Below are 26,103 nucleotides of genomic sequence, written 5' to 3'. Positions count from 1 at the left end.
CCAAACGATGTCATGAATCCTCGTGGATTCTGAATTCCTGACGCACTAGCCCTAGTTTGAGAAATAGCTCGTCAACCATGAGATTTTTGCAGGTGGGAAGCATGAAGTCCAGCGAAGCTAAGGGCTTTCCTTCTTTCCACCTGGCGCTCAGTTTTCTAATCTGAAACATGCGGCGATACGGTACTTCCAGGGCTGCAGTGACGATTAAGAGGCTGAATAAAACGTTTGGCAAAGTGGTTTTTAAAAAGGCCAAATGTGGAATACAAGGTTCCGTCTCGTGTTCATTCCTTCCCGTTCCCTCCTCCGCTTATTCCGCCCTCGGCCCCCTACCCATGAGGCCCTGCGCATCCTCCGACCCGAAGCCTGGATGCTGCCCGCCGAGTCCCGCCCGCAAGACCCGGAGCCTGGCACTCCCGCTGCGCTCGATCCGCCTCCCGGGCCGAGCCCCGCCGCTTCCGGAGCCTGGGACCGGGTAACCAAGCTGCCCCGGCCCCTGCAGCCCTCGCACCATCCAGCCCAGCCGGCCGATTCCGGGGTGGGGGTTGGGGTTCCGCCCCTCGCGAGCCGCCGTCCCAGCGGCCGAGCCTCCGGCGGGCGCGCGGGCCCCGGGTCCCCTCCCCGCCTCGCCTCCCGGCGATCGCGGCGCCCTCTCGGAGCTCATCAGTAGCGAGACTTCTGAGCTCGGAAACGTCTCGCGATTTCGCTAAACCCTGTCTTCAGCGTGGCTGGGTCAACCTCCCTTTGCTCTTTTTTTCAGCCTCTAGTTCGGGCGCTGCGACTTGGAGGAAACCTGGGAGGGTTGAGGGTCCCCGACGCTTCGAAAATTTTGCGGGATTTCTGCAATTCTCGGAGAACCCCGACACTAAGAAGCCTGTTGGGTTTTCCTAGGCTGGGAGTGGAACTTTATCCCGCAGACCTGATCAAAAACGCCTTGGCCCAAGGCCAGGCCAGCCGAAGGACTGGTGCCAGTGACTTTGGAGAGGCTGGCGGCGCCTGCCATGGCCCTGTCTTGGCCGCCATCCCAGGGGCGCACGGATAGCCGTGAGGGGTCGGCCGCCCGGGTTTAAGTCTCCGCCCTGCCCACATCCTTGCTCAGAAAATCTCTTGGCCTGGAGGAGGAGCCCTTCTTGAGATGTTTCCCTGCCTGGCGGCCATCTCTTGTTTCCTTTGCTCTTCATCCAGATTATTGGTCGGATATTTTCTGACCCGTTTCCACCCTGGAATGGGGCCCAGCAGAGTCACAGGGGCAAAATATACAATCATGCGCCAGAGGTCATTAGTCTAGTCCCCTTATTATGCTTGGAGTACCGGTTCAGCAGTCCAACCCAGGTGCTTGATTTTCTTGGTTAACTTCACCAGTTCACCACGTCCTGTGGTAGCTGCTTCTGCTTCTGGGCTTCTCTATCTGGTTTGTTGTTGCTGTTCAGACTCTTTGTAACCCCCATGGACTGCAGAAGGCCAGGCTCCCCTGTCCTTCTGTATCTCCTAGAGCTTGCTCAAACTCATGTCCATTGAGTTTGTGATGCCATCCAACCGTCTCATCATCTGCTACCCCCTTCTCCTTCTGCCCTCAATCTTTCCCAGCATCAGGGTCTTTTCCAATGAGTTGTCTCTTCACATCAGGTGGCCAAAGTATTGGAACTTCAGCTTCAGCATCAGTCCTCCCAGTGAATATTCAGGGTTGATTTCCTTTAGGATGGACTGGTTTGAACTCCTTGCTGTCCAAGGGACTCGCAAGAGTCTTCTCCAGCTTTCACTTCGAAAGCATCAATTCTTTGGCGCTCAGCCTTCTTTATGGTTCAACTCTCACATACCTACATGGCTACTTGAAAAACCATGGTTAAAGTTAAACACGTTTAACCGCTTAAACAACAGTTAAAGTCAAACCATTTGACTCTCAGTTTTCCAGGGAGCGCCAGGGGTAAAGAACCCACCTGCCAATGCAGGAGACGTAGGAGACATAAAGTTCGATCCTTGGGTTGGGAAGATCACTTGGAGGATGGCATGGCAACCCACTCCAATATTCTTGCCTGGAGAATCCCATGAATAGAGGAGTCTGGCAGGCTACAGTCCATAGGGTTGCAAAAGAGTTGGACACGACTGAAGTGACTTAGCACACATGTATGCCTGATGAGTGATGGCCCAGGGGTTAGCTGAGGGAGCTGGGTGTACTTGGGCTTTGCCCCATGGAGTACTGAGCTCGGAGATTTAGTGCCTCTGGGGCTGGTCCCTCTGCAGGCCCCCGGGATCATGTGGTATGTCAGCACACGGGGGATGGCCCCACGGATCGACTTCGAGGGGGCGCTCTTCTCTGGCTATGCTCCAGACGGGGGCCTCTACATGCCTGAGGAGCTTCCACAGCTGGGCAGAGAGACCCTGCATGAGTGGAGCACGCTCTCCTACCCCAGCTTAGTGAAGGAGCTGTGCAGCCTCTTCATTGGACCTGAGCTCATTCCTAGAGATGACCTAAATGGTGAGCACCCCTACCTTTCTACTTTCCCACCTCACTATTCTGCCAGCCCAGCCCCCAGAATTGCAAATCCATCATTTAACCCCTAGGAGATCCCTAGTCGTATTTCCCAAACTTTGGAGTTTTTCCCAGACTCTGAAATCCCAGAATTGGAAAAATCCTCAAAGAGTTTCATCCATTCCAACTCCCACCCCCAGTGTGGGGAATGCCAAAGTGATCGGCAGAGAATTTGTTTTTAAAAAACCTTTTCAAGACTAGAGATTGCACCACTGACCTTGAATGAGATGCTTGAATGTTTGAATATTTCCTTCTTGCATATACATCAGCATTCCTGGGCTTCCCTGGTGGCTAGATGGTAAAGAATCTGCCTGCAATTCAAGAAACCTGGGTTGAATCCCTGGGTTGAAAAGATCCCCTGGAGGAGGGAATGGCAACCCACTCCAGTATTCTTGCCTGGAGAATCCCCATGGAGAGAGGAGCCTGGCAGACTACATACAGTCCATGGGGTCACAAAGAGTTGGACTCAACTGAGCGACTAAGCACAGCATAACAGAGCACATACATAACATAGAACAGCACAGTATATAAAGCACCCAGACCCACAGATTGCTAGTTTATTTCCTCAAATGGTAATTCCATAAGGGACCTTGAGAGTGTTCTGGACCAGCTCATTTCAAACTGTTATGTGCCCACAGATTGTCCCTAGGAATCTTGTTAAAATGCAGATTGTGATTCAGTAGATCTGGGGCAGGCCTGAGAATTCTGCGTTCCTGTCAAGCATCCAGGCTTCCCTGGTGATAGAGGGGTAAAGAATCTTCCTGCCAATGCAGGAGACTCAAGAGATGTGGGTTCTTGATTCCTGGGTGGGGAAGATTCCCTGGAGAAAATGGCAACCCACTCCAGTATTCTTGCATGGAAAATTCCATGGACAGAGGAGCCTGGTGGGTTACAGCCCATAGGGTTGCAAAGAGTCAGATATGACGGAGCAACTGAGCATGCATGCATCAAGCGTCCAGATGATACTAGTGCTGCTGGTCCATGGACCAACTGTATAATATAATCCATAACCTAATGGTGAGAGTTTGAGACTGAAAAGAAATCAAAATGTAGTTTGGGACTTCCCTGGTGATCCAGTGGTAAAGAATATGCCTGCTAGTGCAGGGGACACAGGTTTGATCCCTGGTCCAGGAAGATTCCACATGCTGCAGGGCAACTAAGCATGTGTGCCACAACTACTGAGACCGGCTCACTTAGAGTTCGTGCTCTGCAAGAAGAGAAGCCACTGCAATAAGAGAAGCCACTGCAATAAGAAGCTTGCTAGTGCAACTAGAGACTAGCTCACTCACCCCAACTAGAGAGTAGCCCACCCACAGCTACTCTGGGTGTAATAAAAATAAATAAAAAAATTTTAAATGTGGTTCAGTGACCAGCATTGATGGCATTGCCTGGATATGTGTTAGAATTCTCATTACTTCCTCTGGCTTACTGATCCAAAACCTGCATTTTAAGATCCCAGGTGACGAGTTTGCCAATTAAAGTTTGAGAAATGCTACTCTAGATGGGCTTAGCTTTAGGTAGGATCCCAAGTTTCTGGCATCACAGGTGTGAGATTAACGCAAAAACAAAGAAACAACTCTCTATCTTTAGGAAGGAAAATTAGAAGAGATGAGATACTTGATTTGTTTGTTGCATGATTGCTTAATTAAATCTCTACTGGAATACATGCACACAAGAAATCCAAATGGTGAAGAAACCTATAAAGTAAAAAATGAAAGTCTTACAGCATCAATTCTGCTGTCTGGGAGAATCGCCGTGAGGAATCCATGAACAGTTTGGTTCATGTTTTTCCAAACTTTTCCCCCTAGGATTATACAATTATATTCATACACAGTATCTTTTACGATAAAAATTTCAGGTCTTTTTATCTGGTAACAAGATAGAAAATTCAAATTTAAAAGTGTAAAGAGACTAAGAATGAACTTGGAGGACAGGAGTGTGTGTGTGTGTGTGTGTGTGTGTGTGTGCTCAGTCGTGTCCGACTCTTTGTGACCCCATGGACTCTAGCCCACCAGGCTCCTCTGTCCATGTGATTTTTCAGTCAGGAATACTGGAGTGGGTTGCCATTTCCTCCTCCAGGGGATCTTCCCAACCCAAGGATCGAACCTACATTTCTTGCGTCTCCTGCACTTGCAGGCAGATTCCTTACCACTAGCACCACTTGGGAAGTCCTAGAGGAGGACGAGAGAATGACATTTTCACTGTACGATTTCCCTTCCTTCCCCCTGCAGATCTGATTGATTGTGCCTTCAGCAGATTCCGCCACAGAGAGGTGGTGCATCTGTCCAGGTTGAGGAACGGGCTGAACGTGCTGGAGCTGTGGCACGGGGTCACCTATGCGTTTAAGGACATGTCCCTGTGCTGCGCAGCACAGTTCCTGCAGTATTTCCTGCAGAAGAGGAAGAGGCACATCACCGTGGTTGTAGGTGTGTATCATGGGCATGTGCCCTGGAGCCCCACAGCACCCCAACTGCTCAGTGTCTGCCCATGGGATGCCCTCCACTGATGTCTCTTGGGGAGTGTGCTACTGATTCTTTTAGAGCAACTTTTTTTTTTAATTGATTTCTAATAGCTCTGAGTTTCAGGAATACAGCACAGTGATTAGAGAAGGCAATGGCAACCCACTCCAGTACTCTTGCCTGGACACTCCCATGGACAGAGGAGCCCTGTGGGCTGCCGTCTATGGGGTCGCACAGAGTCGGAGACAACTGAAGCGACTTAGCAGCAGGAGCAGCACAGTGATTCAGTTATATGTATCTATTGTTGTTGTTTAGTCACTAAGTTGTGTCTGACTCGTCTTCGACCCCACGGACTCTAGCCCATCAGGCTCCTCTGTCCATGGGATTTCTCAGTATTACAAAATATTGAGTACAGTTCCTTGTGATATACACTAGGTGCTTGGTGGTTGTCTATTTTATATAGGTGAAGTGCTCAGTTGTGCCTGACTCTTTGTGACCCCATGGACTGTAGCCCACCAGGCTCCTCTGTCCATGGGATTTCCCAGTCAAGAATACTGGAGTGGGTTGCCATTCCCTTCTCCAGGGGATCTTCCCGACCCAACAATCAAACCTGTATCTCTTGTGTTTTTTGCATTGCAGGTGGATTCTTTACCCACTGAGCCATCAGGGAAGTCCTGTTTTAAATGTGTGTATATATATGTTAATCCCAACCTCCTAGTTTGTAGAGCAGGATTCTTAATGTTCTCTTGTGCTGTGGACCGTTTTGACAGACTGATGGAGGCTATGGAATCTTCTCAGAATAATAATTTAAATAAATAAAATACATAGGTGATATGGTACCAACTTCACAGGTGCCTTGATTTCTATCCATGGGTCTCTTGGAGGTTCAAGGACCCCAGGTTAAGTACTGGGTTCCTACCCTCCAGGGTATCCCCTCACTTGGCAGCTGTGCTTTAGGGGCCCACTTCTTTCCATCTCCCTTTGTCTAAAGAGGAGGGTTCCTCTTTTTTCCCATCCAGGAACTTCTGGGGATACAGGAAGTGCTGCCATTGAGAGTGTTCAGGGGGCAAAAAATGTGGACATCATTGTTCTGCTGCCCAAGGGTCACTGTACAAAGATTCAGGAGCTCCAGATGACAACAGTGCTAAGAGAGAACGTCCACGTGTTCGGAGGTGAGTGTTGGGACTGAGGTTCTAGAGGTAGCGTGGCCCTGCCTTGAGTGGCTCTATGTTGGGAGATGGACTGGAACCAAACTAATCAATTGTCTAGCTGAGCATCCTTCTTCCTCTCCTTTCTCTCTCCTTCCCTTCCTTCATCAGTGATATTTTGAGGTTGGTATATGCCCTGACTTAGCCCTAAGTAGGCTAGTGGTTATACAGTCTCAGAAACTATTGGAGGTGATTGGTGCATAAACCATTACTAATAAACAGTACATCCAAGGAAGTGCAGGTTTAAACCTATACCCCAAAGAATGCTACCTCCATGCACATTCAACCTGTTTGTGCCCTGTCTGCAAGGCAGCCACCCAGAGCCATAGCCTGAGCCAGATGACTTGGATTTTTTTCCAGGGCACTGAAGTTCAGAGGGCAAAAACACATTGCCCTCTGAGAGAATGTGCTGTTACATGTTCGCAGCTCACACCCTCCCTTTCAGTGTTGAATCAACTAATGCATTTGGTTAGCAGGCAGGTCTAAGTATTGAAAATAGGAAGCTACTCAGTGGTACCTGTGGCTCGTGACTCCTACTTCCTGCGCCGCATCATGAATCATAGCATTTTATGCTTGCAGAAAGGCAAAAAAATCTTAATGTCTGGCCATCTATTCTGAGTGCATTTAATCATTATGAAGCCCAAGAGTATAGGAAGGCAGGGTGAGTTTGAGTGGAGCCATACTTTTTATTGTGGACTTCCCTAGTGGTTCAGACAGTTAAGAATCTGCCTGCCGTGCGGAAGACCCGGGTTCAATCCCTTGGTCAGGAAGATCCCCTGCAGAAGGGAATGGCAACCCACTCCAGTATTCTTGCCTGGAAAATTCCATGTACAGAGGAGCCTGGCCAGCTACAGTCCATGGGGTTGCAAAGAGCTGGATCTGACTGAGCAGCTAACACGTACTTGTATACTTTTTTGTTGTTTATTTCTACCTGTCACACCCCACTGCACCCCAGGGAGCCCCAAGGAAGGGGTAGGAAAATGAGCAATAGAGATCTTGGTGAAGTTTTGTGCACTGTGGCCTAGAGCAAACTGTCTAGGGAGCCTGACTTGGTTCGGTCACTCACCCGGCAGGACAACAAATGTGGTAACAGAAAACCCTCCTTCTATAGCTGACCTGGCCTCCTGTTATAATCCCATAGGTGATGTTTTATATAGCACCAGTTTTGTCAAGGACCAAAAACACAGTGAAAACAACCGTTACCCAGGGGAGTAGCATGAGTATTCTTTGTCTGTTTGTTCAAGAGCAAACAAAAAGCCTCTCCTACTCTATTCTTTAGCAAACCCATATACATTCCAGTGAAAAGTTTATAGCTAAAGCAAGTGTTGGCAGAATTAACCTTGGTGATTCATTGCCTATATCTGGCCACATATTGGGCTTCTCAGGTGGTGCTAGTGGTAAAGAATCCACCTGCCAGTGCAGGAGATACAAGGGATGTGGGTTTGGTCCCTGGGTCAGGAAGATCCACTGGAGTAGGAAACAGCACCCCGGTCCAGCATTCTTGCCTGGAAAATTCCACAGATAGAGGAGTCTGGCTGGCTGCAGTCCATGGGGTCGAAAAAGATTTGGATGTGACTGAGCAGAGCATCTGGCTACATTTTCCTGCAGTCATGGCAAGGTTTTAACGCACAAGATTCAGGTTCCTAAGGGTTTTTGTTAAACTCTAAGCACCAGAATTACTATTTATGGATCTGCAACTGTCTTTGCCCCTAGAATCAGATCAGAAAATAGCTTTTTGTGCCTCTGTTCTGGACCTGCATCCTTCTCTCCTTGTATACAGATGTTGAAAGTCTTTTATCTAAGGGCATGTATGGAAGCATCATTCCTGATCATGAGTTGGAAAACGGTGCACATTAGAAAAATGTGGCAGACATGTGGATGGTGATGAATACAGTATGTCATAAGTGTGCCTAAATTAGTTTTTATTTCACAACAATACAGTTCAAGTTCTTCCTTTCCTTTCTGGAGTCTTCTGATTTGGTTTCCAGGAGGATGCATTAGTTCGGGAGCTAGCAGTGAGTGTGTGTTTTCCCCTGGACTAGGGAGCTCAGGGAGCAGAGAGGGGTCACTTGGATTGTTGTGTCTTAGACACTTTTGTTTTCTGAAGTCATTAATATCCATTGTACATTATATACTTGATTCTTCTTAAGCACAGAATAATCAGCCAATGCTAGTTATATATTATCTGGGATGTTTTTGCCTGGAAGTAACAGGCAGACTGACTTGAAAAGGAATATTTTCCACCTCATGTACTTGTAAGTCTAGAAATGGAACGGGCTTCTGACTGGTTGTTTCACTGCCTTCTGGGAGCCAAGTAATCTTGGTTCCATCTTCCCCAATTCTCAAGCTTTTTGTGGTTCATGATGGTTACTGAAGGTAACCAGGTCTCTCTTCCTGTGGCTGTCTCTTGAAAGCAGTGAATCTTTTCCTTGAACCCCAGCAAATATCCCCCTTGTAACATGGATCTGGAGTTAGTCCTGCAGTCTCAGTGCTACTCCATGATGAAAGGGGAAATGAATGGTAACCTCCATTCTTACTCTGGCATTTACCCCCAGTAATCTTATTCCCCTCCAGCCTCCAAGTGTGGATTCAATGGAGAAATAGACCCAGGTTTTAGATAAGAGGTTAATGTTGGCTTGATTGCTGGCTGGATTGGGTTGAGGGGTGCAACTTGGACTAGGCGCTGATTTGCCCAGCAATTACCCAATAATTCATCCATAAATTAAAGTGCACACACACCCAGCTTAAGGAGAATCCTGCCCGTGCCAGCTTCCCTGCCACGTAGGCGCCAAGGGCAGAACCTCCACCCTTTGATCTAAATGAGGGAACAAGGGCAGACCCCACAGAAAGAGCAGCTCTTTCCCCTCAGCCCCTGATGGAGAACCATGGAGTAAAGCTCAGCCTCTCACCATCTTACCACCTGATAAACTCTCCTGTCCTTGTTCCCAGAGCCTGGGGAAGAGGGCATGGGCTGCAAAGAGGAATTCTTCCCCCAGTGTCCCAGAAAGTTGACATTTAATATCTAATTTTAGATAATGGTAGAAACATTGGTAAGCCACAGGTTGAGTGGTATTGAGCCACGGGTTGAGTGAAGGTCCCAGTGGGATGGGCTGAGTCTGAAAGGCCTTGTGGGTACATGCTGACCATCTGGGGGTTCTCCGTGCTCCTGACAGCAACTTCTCCTCTCTCCCCTGACAGTGGAGGGTAACAGTGATGAGCTGGATGAGCCCATCAAGACGGTGTTTGCTGATGTGGCCTTTGTCAAGAAGCACAACCTGATGAGTCTGAATTCAATCAACTGGTCCCGGGTCCTCGTGCAAATAGCCCACCACTTCTTCGCTTATTTCCAGTGTGCGCCATCCTTAGACATGCACCCCCTCCCCGCCGTGGAGGTGGTTGTGCCAACGGGGGCTGCTGGTAACCTTGCAGGTGAGGAGACCCCTGGACGGAAATGGGCTTTCCAGAAAAATGCCCATGGTCTTTGTCCTCCCAGCCACCCTTTGGCTATAACCTGGGTTGGGTCCTTTGTTATTGTTTAGTCACTTAGTCATGTTCAACATTTTGCAACCCCAAGGACTGTAGCCCACCAGGCTCCTCTGTCCATGGGGTTTCCCAGGCAAGAATACTGGAGTGGGTTGCCATTTCCTTCTCCTGGGGATCTTCTTGATCCAGGGATCGTACCTCGGTCTTCTGCATTGGGAGGAGGATTCTTTATCACTGAGCCACCACGGAAGCCCAGGTTGGGTCCTAGGTGACGGGGAACTATACAAAAGAACCTTCCAGAAAGTGTTCCCCTGACTTCCTGGGAGGACATCCCGGCCTCTTGCCACAGTGGGGAGAGCAACGGGTTAACCCCAGCGTGCTCAGCCGCCTGATCTGATGTGTCGCTCAGCAGAGTGTGGGGAGATGAGGTGAAGGTCCAGCTGCCGTTCCCGGATGGCAGAGCCCTCTGCCAGGAACGTGGACTTTCCTCCCAGCCCTGGCCAGCTCCCTGCTCTGAGGGTAAGGGCTCGCTTGGCACGGCGTGTTCTCCTCGGAGACCGTGTGATGTGGAAAGAGTCCTGGACTTGGGCTTCTGGCTCCAGTTCTGTCCTTTACTAGCTGAACGGCTGTCTCTTAGGTTCAGCTCCTCGGCTATCAAAGGGAGATTGGACCGCTTATCATATCTCTCAGGACGAACGTGAGGCGCAAATTAGATTCTGTGTGTGTGTGAACTTTGTGAAGGTCGAGTGCTATAAAGCTGCGTGGCATGAAAATCGTTTCCTGTAATAATTATAGGAACTTTGATCAAGCACTGACTATGTATCAGGCAGTGCTCTTAATGCTTCCCTCATATCCATTTAATCCTCACATGGGCCTGAGGGGCACGATACTGATACTTTCATTTTACAGTGAGGAGGCTGTGGCACAGAGAACTCCTTGGACAGCCTGTCCTTGGTTATGCACTGGTCAGTCCCAGGGCCAGGATGGCAGCCCAGGCAAGCTGGCTTCAAAGTCTTCGCCCTCTTGAGCTTGTGAGGCTGCCTCTTGATGGACGTGAACTTTTTTCTGATGGTTCTGTTAGTGGCATCGCTTCTGATGGGTGCCCAGTTTGGCTTAGGTGAGACTATGAAAGCATCTTAGTGCCCAGGAGTCTTTCTGACTTCAGCTAACACAGGGATGGAAAAAATGAGTTGGCTGTTAGATAAGGATGGCTTAGCCTTCTTACCCGTCCATGGAGTGAAGCCCACCACACTTCCCATTTGCATCACTCCCCAGGGAATGGTACCACCTGCCTGTGCCCTGTATCTGCCACAGTGCTTGGCACAAAAGCAACGTTTGCAGAGGGATCTCCGATCTAGCCCTGGTCCATCAGGAGCTAGCTGCTCGACTTTAAGCCCGTGGACCTCCTAAGCCTCCATTGTTCCCCTGTCATACAAGGATATCATGGCATTTACTGAGGATCCCATGAAATAAGACTGTGAAAATGCTTTGCAAAATTGAGTGACATTGGGTGGTGTGGGTATCCCTAACTCCTTTTACATACTCACAGAGATAAACTATTCATGGAAATAGGAACCTTCCTAAACTACGTTACCTTTCTGGGCTCTCCATCTCTCGGGCTGAGGCATTCCTTATTTGTTTGATGCAAACAGGAGCTGCTGTTAGGGTGGACAGTGGCTGCTTCCCTGTCCTCCCTCAGCCCCTTTCCAGGAGACTCAGCCTGAAAGCGCTGGTTCTTGGTCTGGGGACTCAGCGTGTGCTCCAGACTTAGACAGACCTCTAAGTTCACATCCTCACTCTGCCGCTTAGCAGGCTCTGAAAGTGAAAGTATTAGTAGCTCAGTTGTGTCCGACTCTTCGCGACCCCATAGGCTGTAGCCCTTCAGACTCTTCTGTCCGTGGGATTCTCCAGGCAAGAATACTGGAATGGCTTGCCATTCCCTTCTCCAGGGGATCGTCCCGACCCATGGATTGAACCTGGGTCTCTCGAATTACAGGCAGATTCTTTACCATCTGAGCCACCAGGGAAGCCCAAAGCAGGCTTTGTGTGGGTCTTTCAACTTCTCAGAACCTCCGTTTTCTCTTCTGCAAATGGTGTGTGTCAGTACCTGGTGGGGGCAGGGTTTGGCATGGAGAACAGCATCAGGGCACAGTAACCCCCTCCTACTCTTTCCTCCTTTTTTTTTTGGTAGCAGCTTTATTGCTCTATGATTCACATACCATACAATCACCCATTTAAAGTATTCAGCTTAATAATTTTTAGTGCACACAGATTTATGCAACCATCACCATAATGTTTTAGAGCATTTTTATCACCCTAAGAGGAAGCCCTGTTTCCATTAAGCAGTCATTCCCTCATCTCTCCCACCTTTAGGCAGTCACTAATCTATTTCATCTCCATAGATTTTCCTATTCTGGACATTTTATGTAAATGGAATCATTTAGTATGTGGCCTTTTATGTCTAGCTTCCTTTCACTTAGGATATCATTTTCAAGGTTCGTCCATATTGTAGCACGTGTTAGTACTTTATTCCTTTTTATGGCTGAATACTATTTTATTGTATAGATGTATCACATTTTGTTTATACATTTAAGAGTTAATGGACATTTGGGTTGCTTCGGTTTTTTAGTTATGAATAATGCTGCTATGAACATTTGTGTGTATGTTTTTGTGTGGATCTGTTCTCAGTCATCCTAAGTATATACAAACTAGGAGTGGATTTCTGGGTCTTACTGGACTGTGCTTAACTTTTTGAGGAATTGCTGGACAGATTTCCAAAGTGGGTGCACTATTTTACATTCCCACTAACAGTGTCTGGCAGTTCCAATTTCTCCACATCCTGACAAAAACTTGTTTTTTGATTCTAACTATCCTAGTGGGTATGAAGTGCTGTATCATTGTGATTTTGGTTTGTGTTTTCCTGATGATTAATGATGTTGAGTGGGTGTCCCTGGTGGCTCAGTGGTAAAGAATCCACCTGCCAATCTCTGGGTCAGAAAGATCCCTGGAGGAGGAAATGGCACCCCACACCAGTATTCTCACCTGAAAAATCCCATGGACAAAGGAGCCTGGTGGGTTACAGATGTTGCAAAAGAGTTGGATTCCACTTAGTGACTAAACAACAGCGTCAATGATGTTGAGTATCTTTTCATGTGTACATTGGCCATTTGTATATCTTTCTTGGAGAAATGTCTACACAAGTCCTTTGCCTATTTTTTAATTGGATTATTTGTATTTTTATTGTTGAGTTGTAAGAGTTCTTGATATATTCTCGGCTCAAGTCTCTTATTAGATATACGATTTGCAAATGGCTTTTCCTATTCTGTGGGTAGTCTTTTTATAGTGATAAATTGGTAGTGATATATTGATAGTGTCCTTTGAAGCACAAAAGCTTCAAAAAGCACAAAATTTCTTAATTTTGATGATGTTCAATTCATCTATTTTTTCTTTTGTTGTCTGTGATTTTGCTGTCGTGTCTAAGAAACCATTGTTCTCCTCTCATAAGCTGGGTGCATCGCTCAGAAGATGGGGCTGCCCATTCACCTGGTCGTGGCAGTGAACAGCAATGACATCATCCACAGGACCGTCCAATGGGGAGACTTCTCTCTGTCCGAAGCGGTCAAACCAACCTTGGCGTCAGCCATGGACATTCAGGTGGGATGTGTCTGCAGGTCTGCCCCACGTGTTGGTTGGGTGGAGGTGGACAAGGGCTGAGGTCAGCATGACCCCTGGGACCCTGCCTCTCTGCTCAGGTTCCCTACAACATGGAGAGGATCTTCTGGCTGCTATCTGGCTCTGACAGCCAGGTGATAAGAGCCCTCATGGAGCAGTTTGAAAGGACAAAAAGTGTGGATCTCCCCAAGGAGCTACACAGCAAGGTCAGTTACCACTCACACACCATGGAGAAAGGAAAGGGTACAGCCACGAGACCAGACCTGGGGTTTGAAAATCTTTTCAAGGAAAGGAGATGCTTGGGTGTTTTTTTGAGTACCTGCTATGAGCCTCACACTTCTGCAGTCAGTTTATGAGGATTTATTTTTTGAATGGGGAGAGGTGGTTGGTTAAGAGGTTATTGGTTTAGAGTTAGATGCATATAACTCCCAGCCAGTGATGAGACCTTGGATTAGTTTCTTAAACTCTGTGCCTCAATCTCCTCATTTGTAAAATGGGAATCATGAGAATACCTGCCTCATGGCATTGTTGAAGATTTTAGTCCATCAAGCACTTTGTATACTGCCTAGCAGTATAGGGCTTAATATATTAACTATCATTATTTTATTCATTATTGTTGTTGATTTCCAATAATAACAACTGGAAGCCACTTTTCCCATCCAGTATGTGCAGATACTATTGTTCAATTAACTTTTTTAAAAAAAATAAAGGAGAGGGAGTTTCTTGGCAGTCCAGTGGTTGGGGCTCTGTGCTTCCACTGCAGGGGACCCAAGTTTGATCCCTGGTCAGGGAACTAAGATCCTGCAAGTCACAGCACTGCCAAAAAATTAAATTAAAAAAATAAAGAATAAGGATAAATTTTGTCTCCTAGATGGTTAGGAGTCTAGGGCTCAGTAGCTCAGTTGTGTCTGACTCTTTGCGACCCCATGGACTGTAGCCCTCCAGGCTTCTCTGTCCATGGGACTCTCCAGGCAGGAATACCGGAGTGGGTTGTCATTTCTGTCTCCAGGGGATCTTCCCAACCTAGGGATCGAACCTGGGTCTCCTGCATTGCAGGCGGATGCTTTACTGTCTGAACAGCTAGGAAGCCCTCTAGGGAGGGATTGCTTTTATTTTAATGTAACCTGGTGATGGAAACTTATTTAATATCAAAAAAGGAATTCATATATTGAATTTGACTTTAATTTTCTCTACCACATTCCTACCAACTGGTCATCCAGACTGTGTATACCCCCAACAACAAGGACCTCACTACCTCACATCAGCTATAGTTGTTACAAAGTTCTTTATGTTAAGCCAGAATCTGTTCTTTCTAGCTTGTATACTGGTGAGCTGATTCCCATACTTGAAGAGAATCTTCCTTTACCTGCTAAGCCTTCCTGGTTCCTTTAGCTGTCCCTTACATGGTGTAATTTTGAGTGGTTAATGTCCATCTTAAAGAGTTGTTCCCAGAACTAGATACAGTTCTGTGGACTCAGTCACTCATACAGACTGGTGTGGAATTTGTCTCCTGGAATCTATGCTTCTTTTCCTCTCTTTTTTTTGGCCATGGCCTGTGGTTCCCCACCAGCGATCAACCCTGCCCCTACACTGCAATGGAATCCAGGAGTCTTAACCATTGGACTACCAGGGAAGTCTCCCTATGCTTCTTTGATGCAACCTGTTTTAATCAGTTTGGACTGCTATAACAAAGTACCACAGACTGGTGACTTATAAACAATACAAATGTATTTCTCACAGTTCCAGGGACTGGAGGACCGAGGTCAAGGTGCCAGCATGGTTGGATTCTGGTGAGAGTCCCCTTCTGGGTGGTAGTAGGCCTCCTTCTTGTATCCTCATATGGGGGAATATGAGACACTAATAAAGATACTAATTCCATTCATGGAGGCTCCACCCTTATGACCTGATTACGTCCCCAAAGCCTCACCTACAAATACCATCATATTGGGATTAGGGCTTTAATATATAAATTTGGTGGGAACACGACTATGAAGACCATAATACACCTAACGTTCAGCTTATTTAACGGTTTGTTTTGATATTCCTTCTCCTCCTGCACATGAGATGCTATGTGAAGACAGACACCATATCCCCTAGTTCTTCATTCTCTCTCTGGCTGTACATGTAGAAGTTACTCCATCTGCTGAAACAACATTCATTCATTTGTTCATTCATTCATTCTTGTTACTTATCGACCATAAGCCAGGAACAGTGCTTGGTGCTAGAGATACAAATATAAATAAAACACTCATTGTCTGCTGTGAACCATAATGGGTCAGGAAGATTTCTAAACAATTTATAATAACCTGTGGTTTCTATTGGGCTTCCCAGGTGGCTCAGTGGTAAAGAATCCACCTGCCAATGCAGGAGACATGGGTTCGATCCCTGGGTTGGGTAGATCCCCTGGAGAAGGGAATGGCAACCCACTCCAGTATTCTTGCCTGGGAAATCCCATGGACTTGAGGAGCCTGGCGGGCTACAGTCCATGGGGTCACAAAGAGTCAGACAGGACTTAGCAACTAAACAGCAGCAACATGGTCTTGATTGATTGACGTTGATTATATTCATGGTTTTTGGCACATGCAGTGCATTTTCAGAGAATGATCAAATAAACCATCTACACCGAGGGAGCACTGCAAAGGGAGTCTTCCTCTTTCTGAGGATAGTGGGCAATTTTCCTAAAGCAAAGCGGGAGATCTGGGTGGAAACTGATGGGAAGCTATTCCCACACCTACAGGGAGGGGGCGCATTAACAGCAAAGCACTAGGAATGCTTGAGTGCCCTTAGCCTGTGTTTCCTTTGGTGGTTGAACAAGCATATGTGCTCTTTTGCTGATTCAGAGCCGAATTCTAACTCAATGTGTTGATCTGAAACTCAAACGTGTCCTTCCTCTAACTTGAGTGAATCTGTTTACAGCTGGGAAACATGGGAAACTAGCTTTTTCTCTGAGCTGAATCTGAGCCATTCAGTCTGAGTTTCTGATGTGTATCCAGATGGTTGCATTGGGTGGTGGGTTTCTCGTCACCTTTTCCCTACTCCCCTCAGCTTGCGGAGGCAGTAACTTCTCAGTCAGTGTCGGACGAGGCCATCATCCAGACGATGGGCCGCTGCTGGCAGGAGAACGAGTACTTGGTGTGTCCTCACTCGGCCGTGGCCGTGAGCTGCCATTACCAGCAGGTGGACAGGCAGCAGCCCAGGTACTGGTGGTGGGCGCCTGAGTTTCCGGGAGGGGGCACCCGTTCGGACCTCTCTGGGCCCATCCTCTTCCCCAAGCAGGGGGGACAGGAAGGTGAACAGCTTGCTTTTTTTTGGGAGGGGGGGTGCCCCACATGGCATGTGAGATCTTCGTTCCCTGACTAGGGATCGAACCCAGGCCCTCTGCAGTAGAAGCACAGAGTCTCAACCACTGATCCAGCAGGGAAGTCCCACAGATAGGTTTTATGAGCATAGTGGGTGCTGAGTGAAGGTGTGTCCTGAGACTGTGATCCCAGAAGAGGGAGCTGGAACTCCAAAAAGGAGGAGCAGCTGGCTAGCAGAGTCATTGCAGAGATGAATTCAAGGGACCAAACATGTTTCTTTTCCTCTCTGTCTCCACCCTACCTCTAACCTTCCCCTGTTCCTTCTTCTCCCTCCTCACCTTCCTCCGGTACCTGCCCCACTATCTGTTGTCTTCCACCCCCTGTTTTCACCTCCCCCTGTCCCCCCAGCCCTCCTCGCTGTTGTCTGGCTCCGGCCTCTGCAGCCAAGTTCCCGGAGGCCGTGCGGGCTGCCAGGCTGACCCTGGACACCCCGGCAGAGATCCTCGCCCTGGAGCACAAGGAGACACGGTGCACCCCAATGCGGAAGGGCGATGACTGGACTCAGATGCTCCGGGACACGATAGAGGACCTGAGCCAGCAGTGGCAGGGGCGCTTCCAGAATCTCCCGGCATAGCCCCGCTGGAGATGGCTTCCTTTAGGCCTTGGACCCCGGGAGGTGTCCCCTGTGAGCTGCCTGGTGCACCTTCTCCCCATTAAGAGTCTGAGCAGGAGGTTCTCAGGGGGCTGCTCTAGGGGTGGGGGGGTCTGTGCTCTGTTCCCAGGATGCTCTGAGCTGTCATCACCTGGTGTTGCATCTGATCCCCTGGGAGGTGGGGAGGGCTCTTGTAGATGTGGCTGGGGATGCACTCACCGCCGGACAGTGCAGGAGCATAGCTGCTGCCTCTGAAAGTTTCAGTGGATGAGAATATGCCTCCCAATGCAGGGGACACCAGTTTGATCCCTGGTCCAGGAAGATCCCACGTGCCAGGGAGCAACAAAACCCCTGCGCCACAACTACTGAGCCTGCGTGCCTGGAGCCTGTGCTCCACAACAGGAGCAACCACCACAATGAGAAGCCTGTGTACTGCGAGGAAGAGTAGCCCCTGCTTGAAGCAACTAGAGAAAGTCCGAGCAAAGCAATAAGAATAAGTAAATACACACATGAATAAATAAAAATTTAAAAAAGGAAAGCCTGGGGCTCAGGGTCAACTTTGGCTCCAAGATTTTGGACCCCAGGCCCTGAAACCTATGCAGGTGGGGACCGCTGACTCTGTTAGCACAGGTCTGGCTTGAGTCTTAGTTTATCTCATCCCCAAACCAGATCCAGAGGCCTTGACCTGCCTTGTCAGAGGCTTTGTTGTTGTTTAGTAGATAAGTTGTGTCCCACTCTTTGCAACCCCATGGACTGTAGCCTTTCAGGCTCCTCTGTCTGTGGGATTCTCTAGGCAAGAATACTGGACTGGGTTGCCATTTCCTTCTCCAAGGGATCCTCCCAGCCCAGGGGTGGAACCTGCGTCTCCTACACTGGCAGGCGGATTCTTACTATCTGAGCCACTAGGGAAGCCCAACATATGTGTACTAAACTATGTATAATTTCCCTGGTGGTCCAGTGGTTAAGACTCCATGTTTCTGATGCAGAGGCACAGGTTCGATCCCTGGTTGGGGAAGTTCCACATGCCATATGGTGTGGCAAAAAAAAAAAAAAAAAGACACACACACATATATATATATAAACTACACAAACTGTGTGCTAAAATAGACACGAAGAAATAACAGCACTTATATTTATCTCTTCTCCCCGTTCTCCAGTGGATTGCCTGTGGGCCTGTCTTTGGTAGTCCTGGTTGAACACTGTGCCTGATGCATTCTGGAACTGGCAGGAACAGGGACATAGCTCCCCTGTGTTTGCACATCTACCAGATACTGTGTAATGACTTTCAAAGTGTGGTCCTTGAGTTTCCCCAAAATGCAAAGTCACAGCCCCCACCCTAGAGCACAGCAAACCTGTGGACATGGGTGGGGTGTCTTCAGTTCTTACAAATGCCCCCACGTAAGTTTCCACCCTCTAATTTCAGGAAACCTTGGCCAAGGGCTTTAAGTTTATAAGTAATTGTCTTCCACAGGGAGATATGCTTTGTTTCCACAAGGGCATGCTTTCTTCCTGCTACTGTTTTTATGATCTAGCCTACACTGCCCAATTCAGGAACCACCAAACATCTGTTGAGTCCTCGCAATGTGAATAGTCTGAACTGAATTTAAAATTTTTTAATAATTTACATTTAAATGTCAAAATTTCTTACTTGATTCAGTTATTGGAAAACTTTTAAGTATGACTGAAAAAATGCAGGTAATGTGGATCTGCTTTTTCAGCTATAAAATTTTGAAGTACATAAAATACTTCATTTTGGAGTATAGTTGATTAATATTGTGTTAGTTTCAGCTGTACAGCAAAGTAATTCAGTTATACATGTGTCCTTTTTCAAGAAGATTCAGTGTTCTGATTGAGATGTACCACAAGTGTAAATTACATGTTGGATTTCAAAGACATCTAATGAAAAAAATCTAAATTATCTCATTAGTAATTTTATATCAATGATCTGTTGAAAGGATGGTGTTTTTATGTATTAGGTTAAATAAGATATAATATCAAATTAATTCCATCTTTTTCCTTTTCTTTTTCTAAGGACATTTAAAGTTTTATATGGGGCTTGCCCTTGTGGCTCCCAGTGTATTTCTAGAGACAGCAGTGATCTAGAGCTTAACCTTGGCTTTGTGTGTACATTAACACACCACAGATAGTTGTGGATTTACTTATATTTTGGGTTCAACTCTCGTGTGGATTTAGGGAGGGGGTTAGACAAACACAAAGACTCCAATATCAATACAACCCTCAGATCCTGGACCCTGGGAGCCCCTTTGGATGGCAGGTGAGGCAGTGTGGAGAGATTTTGACCACTGGAGGGCACTGTTGGAACTACTCAGGGCTGCTATGAAAGGACCCAGTGGCCATCTAACCACCACAGCTGTCTTCTCCCCATAGTTAAGGGGGGTTTGGGATGGACATGTACGCGCTGCTGTATTTAAAGTGGATAACCAACACGGTCCTGCTGTATAGCACAGGAAACTCTGCTCACTGTTATGTGGCAGCCTGGATGGGAGGGGAGTTCGGGGGAGAATGAATACTTGTATAGTCCTTTTGCTGTCCAGCTGAAACTGTCACAACATTGTTAGTCAGCTATAATCCGATATAAGATTAAAAGTTAAAAAGCTGCCTTCCTTCGCCCTGAGGTCTACAGGAGCTCCTGGTCGCCCAGGCTGATCTCTGCCTGTCACCCCACATCAGAACTTCCAGGCCTGCATCTCCGTGGTGTCCAGGGGCTTGAAGGGAGAGGCCAGAGGGCACCCTCTTACTAAAAAACTTGACATTGAAGCATGACCCTCAGTGCACAGAGAGCAGGAATGCTAGACACACAAGAGGATGGGGGAGCCTCCTAAAAGAATGACCATGACCCTTACAGCCTCAGCACTTAACAGCTTCTGAGACACTTAAAGAGCAAACATGATGAAGCCCCCTGAACCCATTTATCCATCAGGCATGACAGGCCTGATACTTCAAGGTCATGAGATATTTAAGAGGCCCATGAAGATATTTTAATTTCTTTTAAAAGCTGAGGAGTGCATGGCAACCCACTCCAGTATTCTTGCCTGGAGGATCCCCATAGACAGAGGAACCTGGCGGGCTACAGTCCACGGGGGTCACAAAGAATTGGACATGACTGAATGACTAAGCACAGCACACAAAAGGAAACAAATGAATATAATCTGGCTTGGATTGTATTCATGTTTATACCAACACAGTAGTACAAAAATATTTTAATATTTTTGCCCAATCAAAGCAAAAGTGCCCGGGGCCCACCAAAGTCATAATGCAGCCCTGAAAGGACCTACTGTACACCAGGTGATATTTCATCAAATCAGCTAATTTAATCCTGATGGCAAGTTGTGAAATGCATGTTACTATCAACTAGGTTTTAGAGCTGAAGTAACTTGTCAGGATGGCACCAAGAGGAAGCAGAGGGGTGGGACTTGAGCCCCATGTGACTTCAAGTTCAGAGTGCATTTTTCATCTCCCCAGATCATAAGGAGCTAGTCACATTTCTGCTCTGGTCTGCCATTCTCCATCCTGCCCCAGACCGTGGCCCTTCTGCTGGGTCCTCTTCCACCCTCTCTTATATGGGAGCAGCACAGCCGTACTGCTCCAGGAGGCCTGTTACAAGCTTCTGCAAACCTGTTTCCCAGGTCTCTGCCTGCAGCACCCCCCACCCCACCCCCGCCCCGGCACCCAGGACCTGCTGCGTGTGGCCAGAGACAGTGGTTCCTTATTCTCTGCTGCCATATTTCTGAGGCCCTCAGGGCAGTGTTGGGGGTCACATGTGCATGCCAGGTTGCTTCAGTCGTGTTTGACTCTGTGTGATCCTATGGGCTGTAGCCTGCTAGGCTCCTCTGTCTATGAGATTCTCCAAGTAAGAACACTGGAGCTGGTTGCCATGCCCTCCTCCAGGGGATCTGCCTGAGCCAGGGATTAAACCTGTGTCTCCTGCAAGGGCAGGTGGATTCTTTACCTCTGACCCACCCTACTGCCACTGCTGCTGCTAAGTCGCTTCAGTCATGTCCGACTCTGTGGGACCCCATAGACGGCAGCCCACCAGGCTCTGCCATCCCTGGGATTCTCCAGACAAGAGCACTGGAGTTGGTTGCCATTTCCTTCTCCAGTGCATGAAAGTGAAAAGTAAAAGTGAAGTCGCTCAGTCGTGTCCGACTCTTCGAGACCCCACGGACTGCAGCCTACCAGGCTCCTCCATCCATAGGATTGTCCAGGCAAGAGTACTGGAGTGGGGTCCCATTGCCTTCTCTGCTGACCCAGCCTGGGAAGCCCTAAATAATATGTGCATGCATGCTTAGTCACTTCATGGGGTCACAAAACCCCTCACCTTCTGGATGGTTTGGAGACCTGTCCAGCACTGAGAGGTCACCATATGTCTATGAAAGGGGACCCAGAAGAAAGCCACTGGACACTGCACAAATAGCATGAAACATGAACTTTAGGATATTCTGGCCATATTCTGGGGCTGATTGGAGGAAAGGATAGGAGTGAGATGAGGTCTGAAGAAACATCTACCCTTGTGAACACATACAAAGGCTCACAGACACATACCTACATATACATAATCATACTTACATACAATGCATCCCCCTCAATGGCAAAAGCAAGGATCCTGTTACCAAAGAAGTTAGAAGCAGGATGAAGCTGTCCTTCTGTGTCATCCACTAACTGGCAGTGTGACCACACATGGGCCGTTTCGTCTCCCTGAGTCTCAGTTTCCTCATCTACTAATTATAACACTTACCTTGCTGGTTTATTTTGAGAATTACATAAGATCATGCATTTCCAATAGCTAGGTAAATGTGAAAATGCCATAAAAATGCTTCTTCTTATTAACATAGTTTAGTCTGCCCTGAACAGTTTAGTACTTCTAAGCTGTCTTGTGTTTTTTACTAGTTGCTTCCCAAATTTGTTTTCTCTTGCCTCTTCCTGGAGAATAAATTTCCCTTGTGGCCCTATGGAGTTGGCACAGCTCTGGGTACAGTGTTAGAATTGTTCAGCCTTGATCAGCGTGCCCAGCACGGTCTCTGCGAGCATCAATGGGAGACTGAATGTCAGTAGGGGCTCTGCTGGGCCATTAACAAGTCTTGTTAGTTTGCAGTGATGAAGATGATTGGGATGATTCCCTCTCTTGAGCACTCATAATGGGCTGTTGTTGTTCCGTTGCTAAGTCATGTCCAACTCTTTGAGACCCCATGAACTGTAGCCCTCCAGGCTTCTCTGTCCTCCACTATCTACTGGTGTTTGCTCAAATTCATGTCCATTGAGTTGGTGATGCTATCTAATCATCTCATCCCCTGCCACCCGCTTCTTCTTTTGCCTTCAGTCTTTCCCAGCATCAGGGTCTTTTCCTATGAGTCAGCTCTTTGCATCAGGCGGCCAAAGTATTGGAGCTTCTGTTTTAGCATCTGTCCTTCCAATGACTATTCAGGGTTGATTTCCTTTAGGATGGACTGGTTTGATCTCCTTGCAGTCCAAGGGACCCTCAAGAGTCTTCTCCAACACTACAGTTCAAAAGCATCAATTCTTCGGTTCTCAGCCTTCATGATCCAACTCTCACATCCAACTTTCACCACTGGAAAAACCATAGCTTTGACTATACGAACCTTTGTTGGCAAAGTGGTGTCTCTGCTTTTTAATATGCTGTCTAGGTTTGTCATAACTTTTCTTCCAAGGAGCAAGCATCTTTTCATTTTGTGGTGGGCTCAGCCTCTTGTAAAGCATGTTTCAGACACTGGCCCCTTCAGTCCTGACAAGGACTGAATGAGAAAGTATGTGCTCCATTCTAGAGATGAGGAAATGAAGCTCAGAGAGGTTAAGTAATTTGCCTAAGGCCACCCAGTCACTGAGTCCTAGAGGAAAGATGTGAGGCTGAGTGCAAGGTCTGTGAGCTTAACCTTAGAGCTAGATCAGGAGAGGAGCTCTGGGCCTGATGGCTCCCATGTTCACTTCAAATCAGAGCCTGTGGGATAATGGGGTGAGGGCCACGTCTGAGGGTGGAGGAGAAGAGAAGAAAGCACACCACTAGAAGAAGGGCCATCTGGAAGGGGTGGTGGTGGTGGTGGTGCACAGAGCCAGCGCCTTTGCAGGGAGCTCTCCTCTGGCTCAGGCTCCAGCTTGGAGCTGGGTTCCTCCTGGGGATGCCTGGAGCTGGTGTCTGCTGAGTGGAGTGGCTGTGGTCGTGGGACCAGAGGGAGGTGAGAATCATTCGGTGGGATTGTCAGCTGCTGGCCAGGAGGCCCAGCCTAGTGGCTCCCACTGGAAAGACTCAGATGGATGAAGTCAGGGAGCTTTTGCTGAGTTTTCTGTGTCCCCAAATAAACAAAGGGTAAGCAGCACAGGAAGGGCTGGACCACTGGCTTCCTAGAAAGAGGAGAGGGCCCCCTTCTCTGTCCTGCTCACGGCCTTTGCCCAAGAAAGCATCTTCCCAGAATTCTCTTTTAGGCCCTACCCATCAGTTAATGAAAGAATAATATTCCACAACCTGGGCATCTCCCAGGTGCCCGCTTGGCAAATGCTGAGGGCCAGCGTGCTGGCTTCCTAACAATTGCTGCGGAGAGAGAAAAGGTAGGAAAAGATGGGGCAGGGGTCAACTTATGGAGAAAGGTAAAGTTTGTGGGAGCCCCCAGGGGCTGTCCTAAGGCTGTGAAGTCTGGTTACTGGTTCTGCAGTGCAGGAGACCAGGAGTCCTCCTGCGGCCTCCTCCTCCACCTGCCCTGACCTGTGTCGCAGCGATTGGTTTAGGGCCTGCTCCCCAATTACTAAAACATTCCTTAAGGGCTGCTGTCAAGTACCCCATAAGCCAGGACCTGGCCTCTACTCCTAGCCTTCCCTGAATAGAGCTTCATACTCAGTGTAGAACAGAACAGCCAGGGGCACTGCAGGGCCCAGAGGAGGAAAGATGACTAAACTGGAGAGACTGGGGTGGGATGAAGAAGGCTGGGCTGGGTCTCCAAGGGTTTGATGCTCCTAGACTCAGGACTATCTCCTTCTCCTCAATGGTTTAGCCATCAAAGTACCTGCCTGTTCAGTCATATCTGACTCTTTGCAACCCCATGGACTGTAGCCTACCAGGCTCCTCTGTCCATGGAATTTCCCAGGCAAGAATACTGGAGCGGGTTACCATTTCCAACTCTAGGGGCTCTTCCCAATCCAGGGATCGAACCTGCATCTTTTGAGTCTCCTGCATTGGCAGGCAGATCTTTACCACTGCACCACTTGCGAAGCCTCAGCCATCACAGAGATCTATTACAGGAAGGTGAGGGACCTCCTGTTGTAGCGAAAGAATCTGTGTACTTGCTCCTTGGGGAGGGGACCTCCTTCCCACCAAATGAATGAGCAGAACCTAAGTCCCCAAGGCCAAGGTCCTGTGGAGTGTACAGAGCTAAGAACTGAGGCAGGGCTCTGGGCGGTCCTGTCAGGATGAAGCCCCTGGAGTCTCCTTGATTTGGCCGCTAGGAGGATCTACTGAGCGCAAGCTCTCCAGCGTCCCCCTGGTCTCCTCAGTTTCCGGGATCACAGTCTTCCACCATCCCCGAGCCAGACCTCATCCCGAGGCAGGGACAGCGCTAACTTGTACAACCCACGCAATTTAGGTCTTGAGCGTTCAGAACAGTCAAGACCCAGCTCTGGGCAACGCTCCTGAAAATGCAGGTCCTTTCGAGCTGCATTCTCTCCCCCTTCCCCTGTGCCCCTCAACCTCTGGACCAATTTGTTGTTCAGTTGCTAAGTCGCGTCCAACTGTTTGCCACCTCATGGACTGCAGCACGCCAGGTTTCCCTGACCTTCGCCATCTCTGGACTAAAGAGCCCTCCAAATTCTTCTCCAAGTCTGGAATGAGCCCAGCCGATTATTCACCTGGCCAGCAGAGGGCAGCAGAACACACCCAAAGCCTCTCTCCTTCCGAAGATGACTGACATCTCCCCACCCAGCCCCAGTCCCACCGCACACCCCACAGGCATGCAGGTTTGACTTTGTTCTCTAGAAATTAGAGCCCCTGAAGGTCAGAGGGGTGATGGGCCCCAGAGATTTTTATTTTTAGCTCATTGCTTTTCAAATTTAATATTGGGAGCTCCCTCTTTTGAAAGTTAAATATGTGTTTGTGTGTATCACATGTATTCCCAATATTGTCTTACATGGTTTTTCTTTTGTAATCATGCTACTAAAACATATACAAAGGTAAAACTACCTATGAACCTGTTGTGCTGATAATGCCCATACAACGAGAAACAGAAATAAACATTCCAATTAAACGAGAACAAATCTACAAACAAAATCAATAAAATTCAAAGTAATCCCATTGATGTATGTGATCTCTTATGTACTGCACTCAAATTTCTGGTGTCCTGTGACGGGGGCACTGCACTCCTTAGACATGATTGTTGTCACTCGTTTAGTGTATTTACCTCCCTTTTGAGGTGAAATAACTTCCATTGCTTTTTGTATATTACACATGGGGACACATCCCAAGCACAGTCCGTTGTGATGTCATATAACCTTTACATCTGTTTGCCTCTCCTTACTGGTTTGTGATAATTGTGATTTTGTTGCTTGCAACTGTAAATAAAGGTACAAATGCAGACAGTAAAATTATGTGTTGACTTACTTTGAAGGTGGCTGGACAGATGGTGCAAAAATGTCTTAAAAATTATCAAATGACATCACATACACAAATATACTACTGATCAAGAATTCTTAAACAGCAAGAATATTTACTCTTTGATATTACTTGCATGTGGAATCTAAAAACTGATACAAATGAATGTATATGCCAAACAAACAGAATCACACA

At 47.8% G+C, this 26,103-nt stretch overlaps 1 protein-coding gene across 2 annotated transcripts; it reads left to right on the top strand.

Moving 5' to 3' along the window:
* The first annotated feature begins 307 nt into the window (after positions 1-307).
* On the top strand, positions 308-25,901 carry THNSL2 (threonine synthase like 2). 2 transcript variants are annotated; one of them, XM_020889485.2, is made up of 9 exons: positions 308-472; positions 2,239-2,473; positions 4,759-4,953; positions 6,006-6,158; positions 9,393-9,623; positions 13,183-13,331; positions 13,430-13,555; positions 16,395-16,546; positions 17,057-25,901. In XM_020889485.2, exons 1-9 carry the CDS (start codon positions 368-370, stop codon positions 17,280-17,282), a joined length of 1,572 nt encoding a protein of 523 aa, XP_020745144.2. In that variant the 5' UTR covers positions 308-367; the 3' UTR covers positions 17,283-25,901. The 2 variants fall into 2 exon arrangements, with proteins under 2 accessions (XP_020745144.2, XP_020745145.2); XM_020889486.2 differs by lacking the exon at positions 4,759-4,953 and having other exon boundaries at positions 309-472.
* Positions 25,902-26,103: the final 202 nt, after the last annotated feature.

The sequence above is a fragment of the Odocoileus virginianus genome, chromosome 2 (assembly GCF_023699985.2).
Source record: "Odocoileus virginianus isolate 20LAN1187 ecotype Illinois chromosome 2, Ovbor_1.2, whole genome shotgun sequence".
NCBI classification, from domain to species: Eukaryota; Metazoa; Chordata; class Mammalia; order Artiodactyla; family Cervidae; genus Odocoileus; species Odocoileus virginianus.
Note: the sequence above shows the minus strand (reverse complement) of the source record. Positions and strands in the feature narration are given on the sequence as shown.

Bases quoted from the DNA above. Each gene is read 5' to 3' on its own strand.
- THNSL2 (XM_020889485.2), top strand. From the start codon at position 368: ATGCTGCCCGCCGAGTCCCGCCCGCAAGACCCGGAGCCTGGCACTCCC. The intron at 473-2,238 runs GTAACCAAGCTG...GTCCCTCTGCAG, and splicing joins CTTCCGGAGCCTGGGACCGG to GCCCCCGGGATCATGTGGTA. The intron at 13,332-13,429 runs GTGGGATGTGTC...CTCTCTGCTCAG, and splicing joins CGTCAGCCATGGACATTCAG to GTTCCCTACAACATGGAGAG.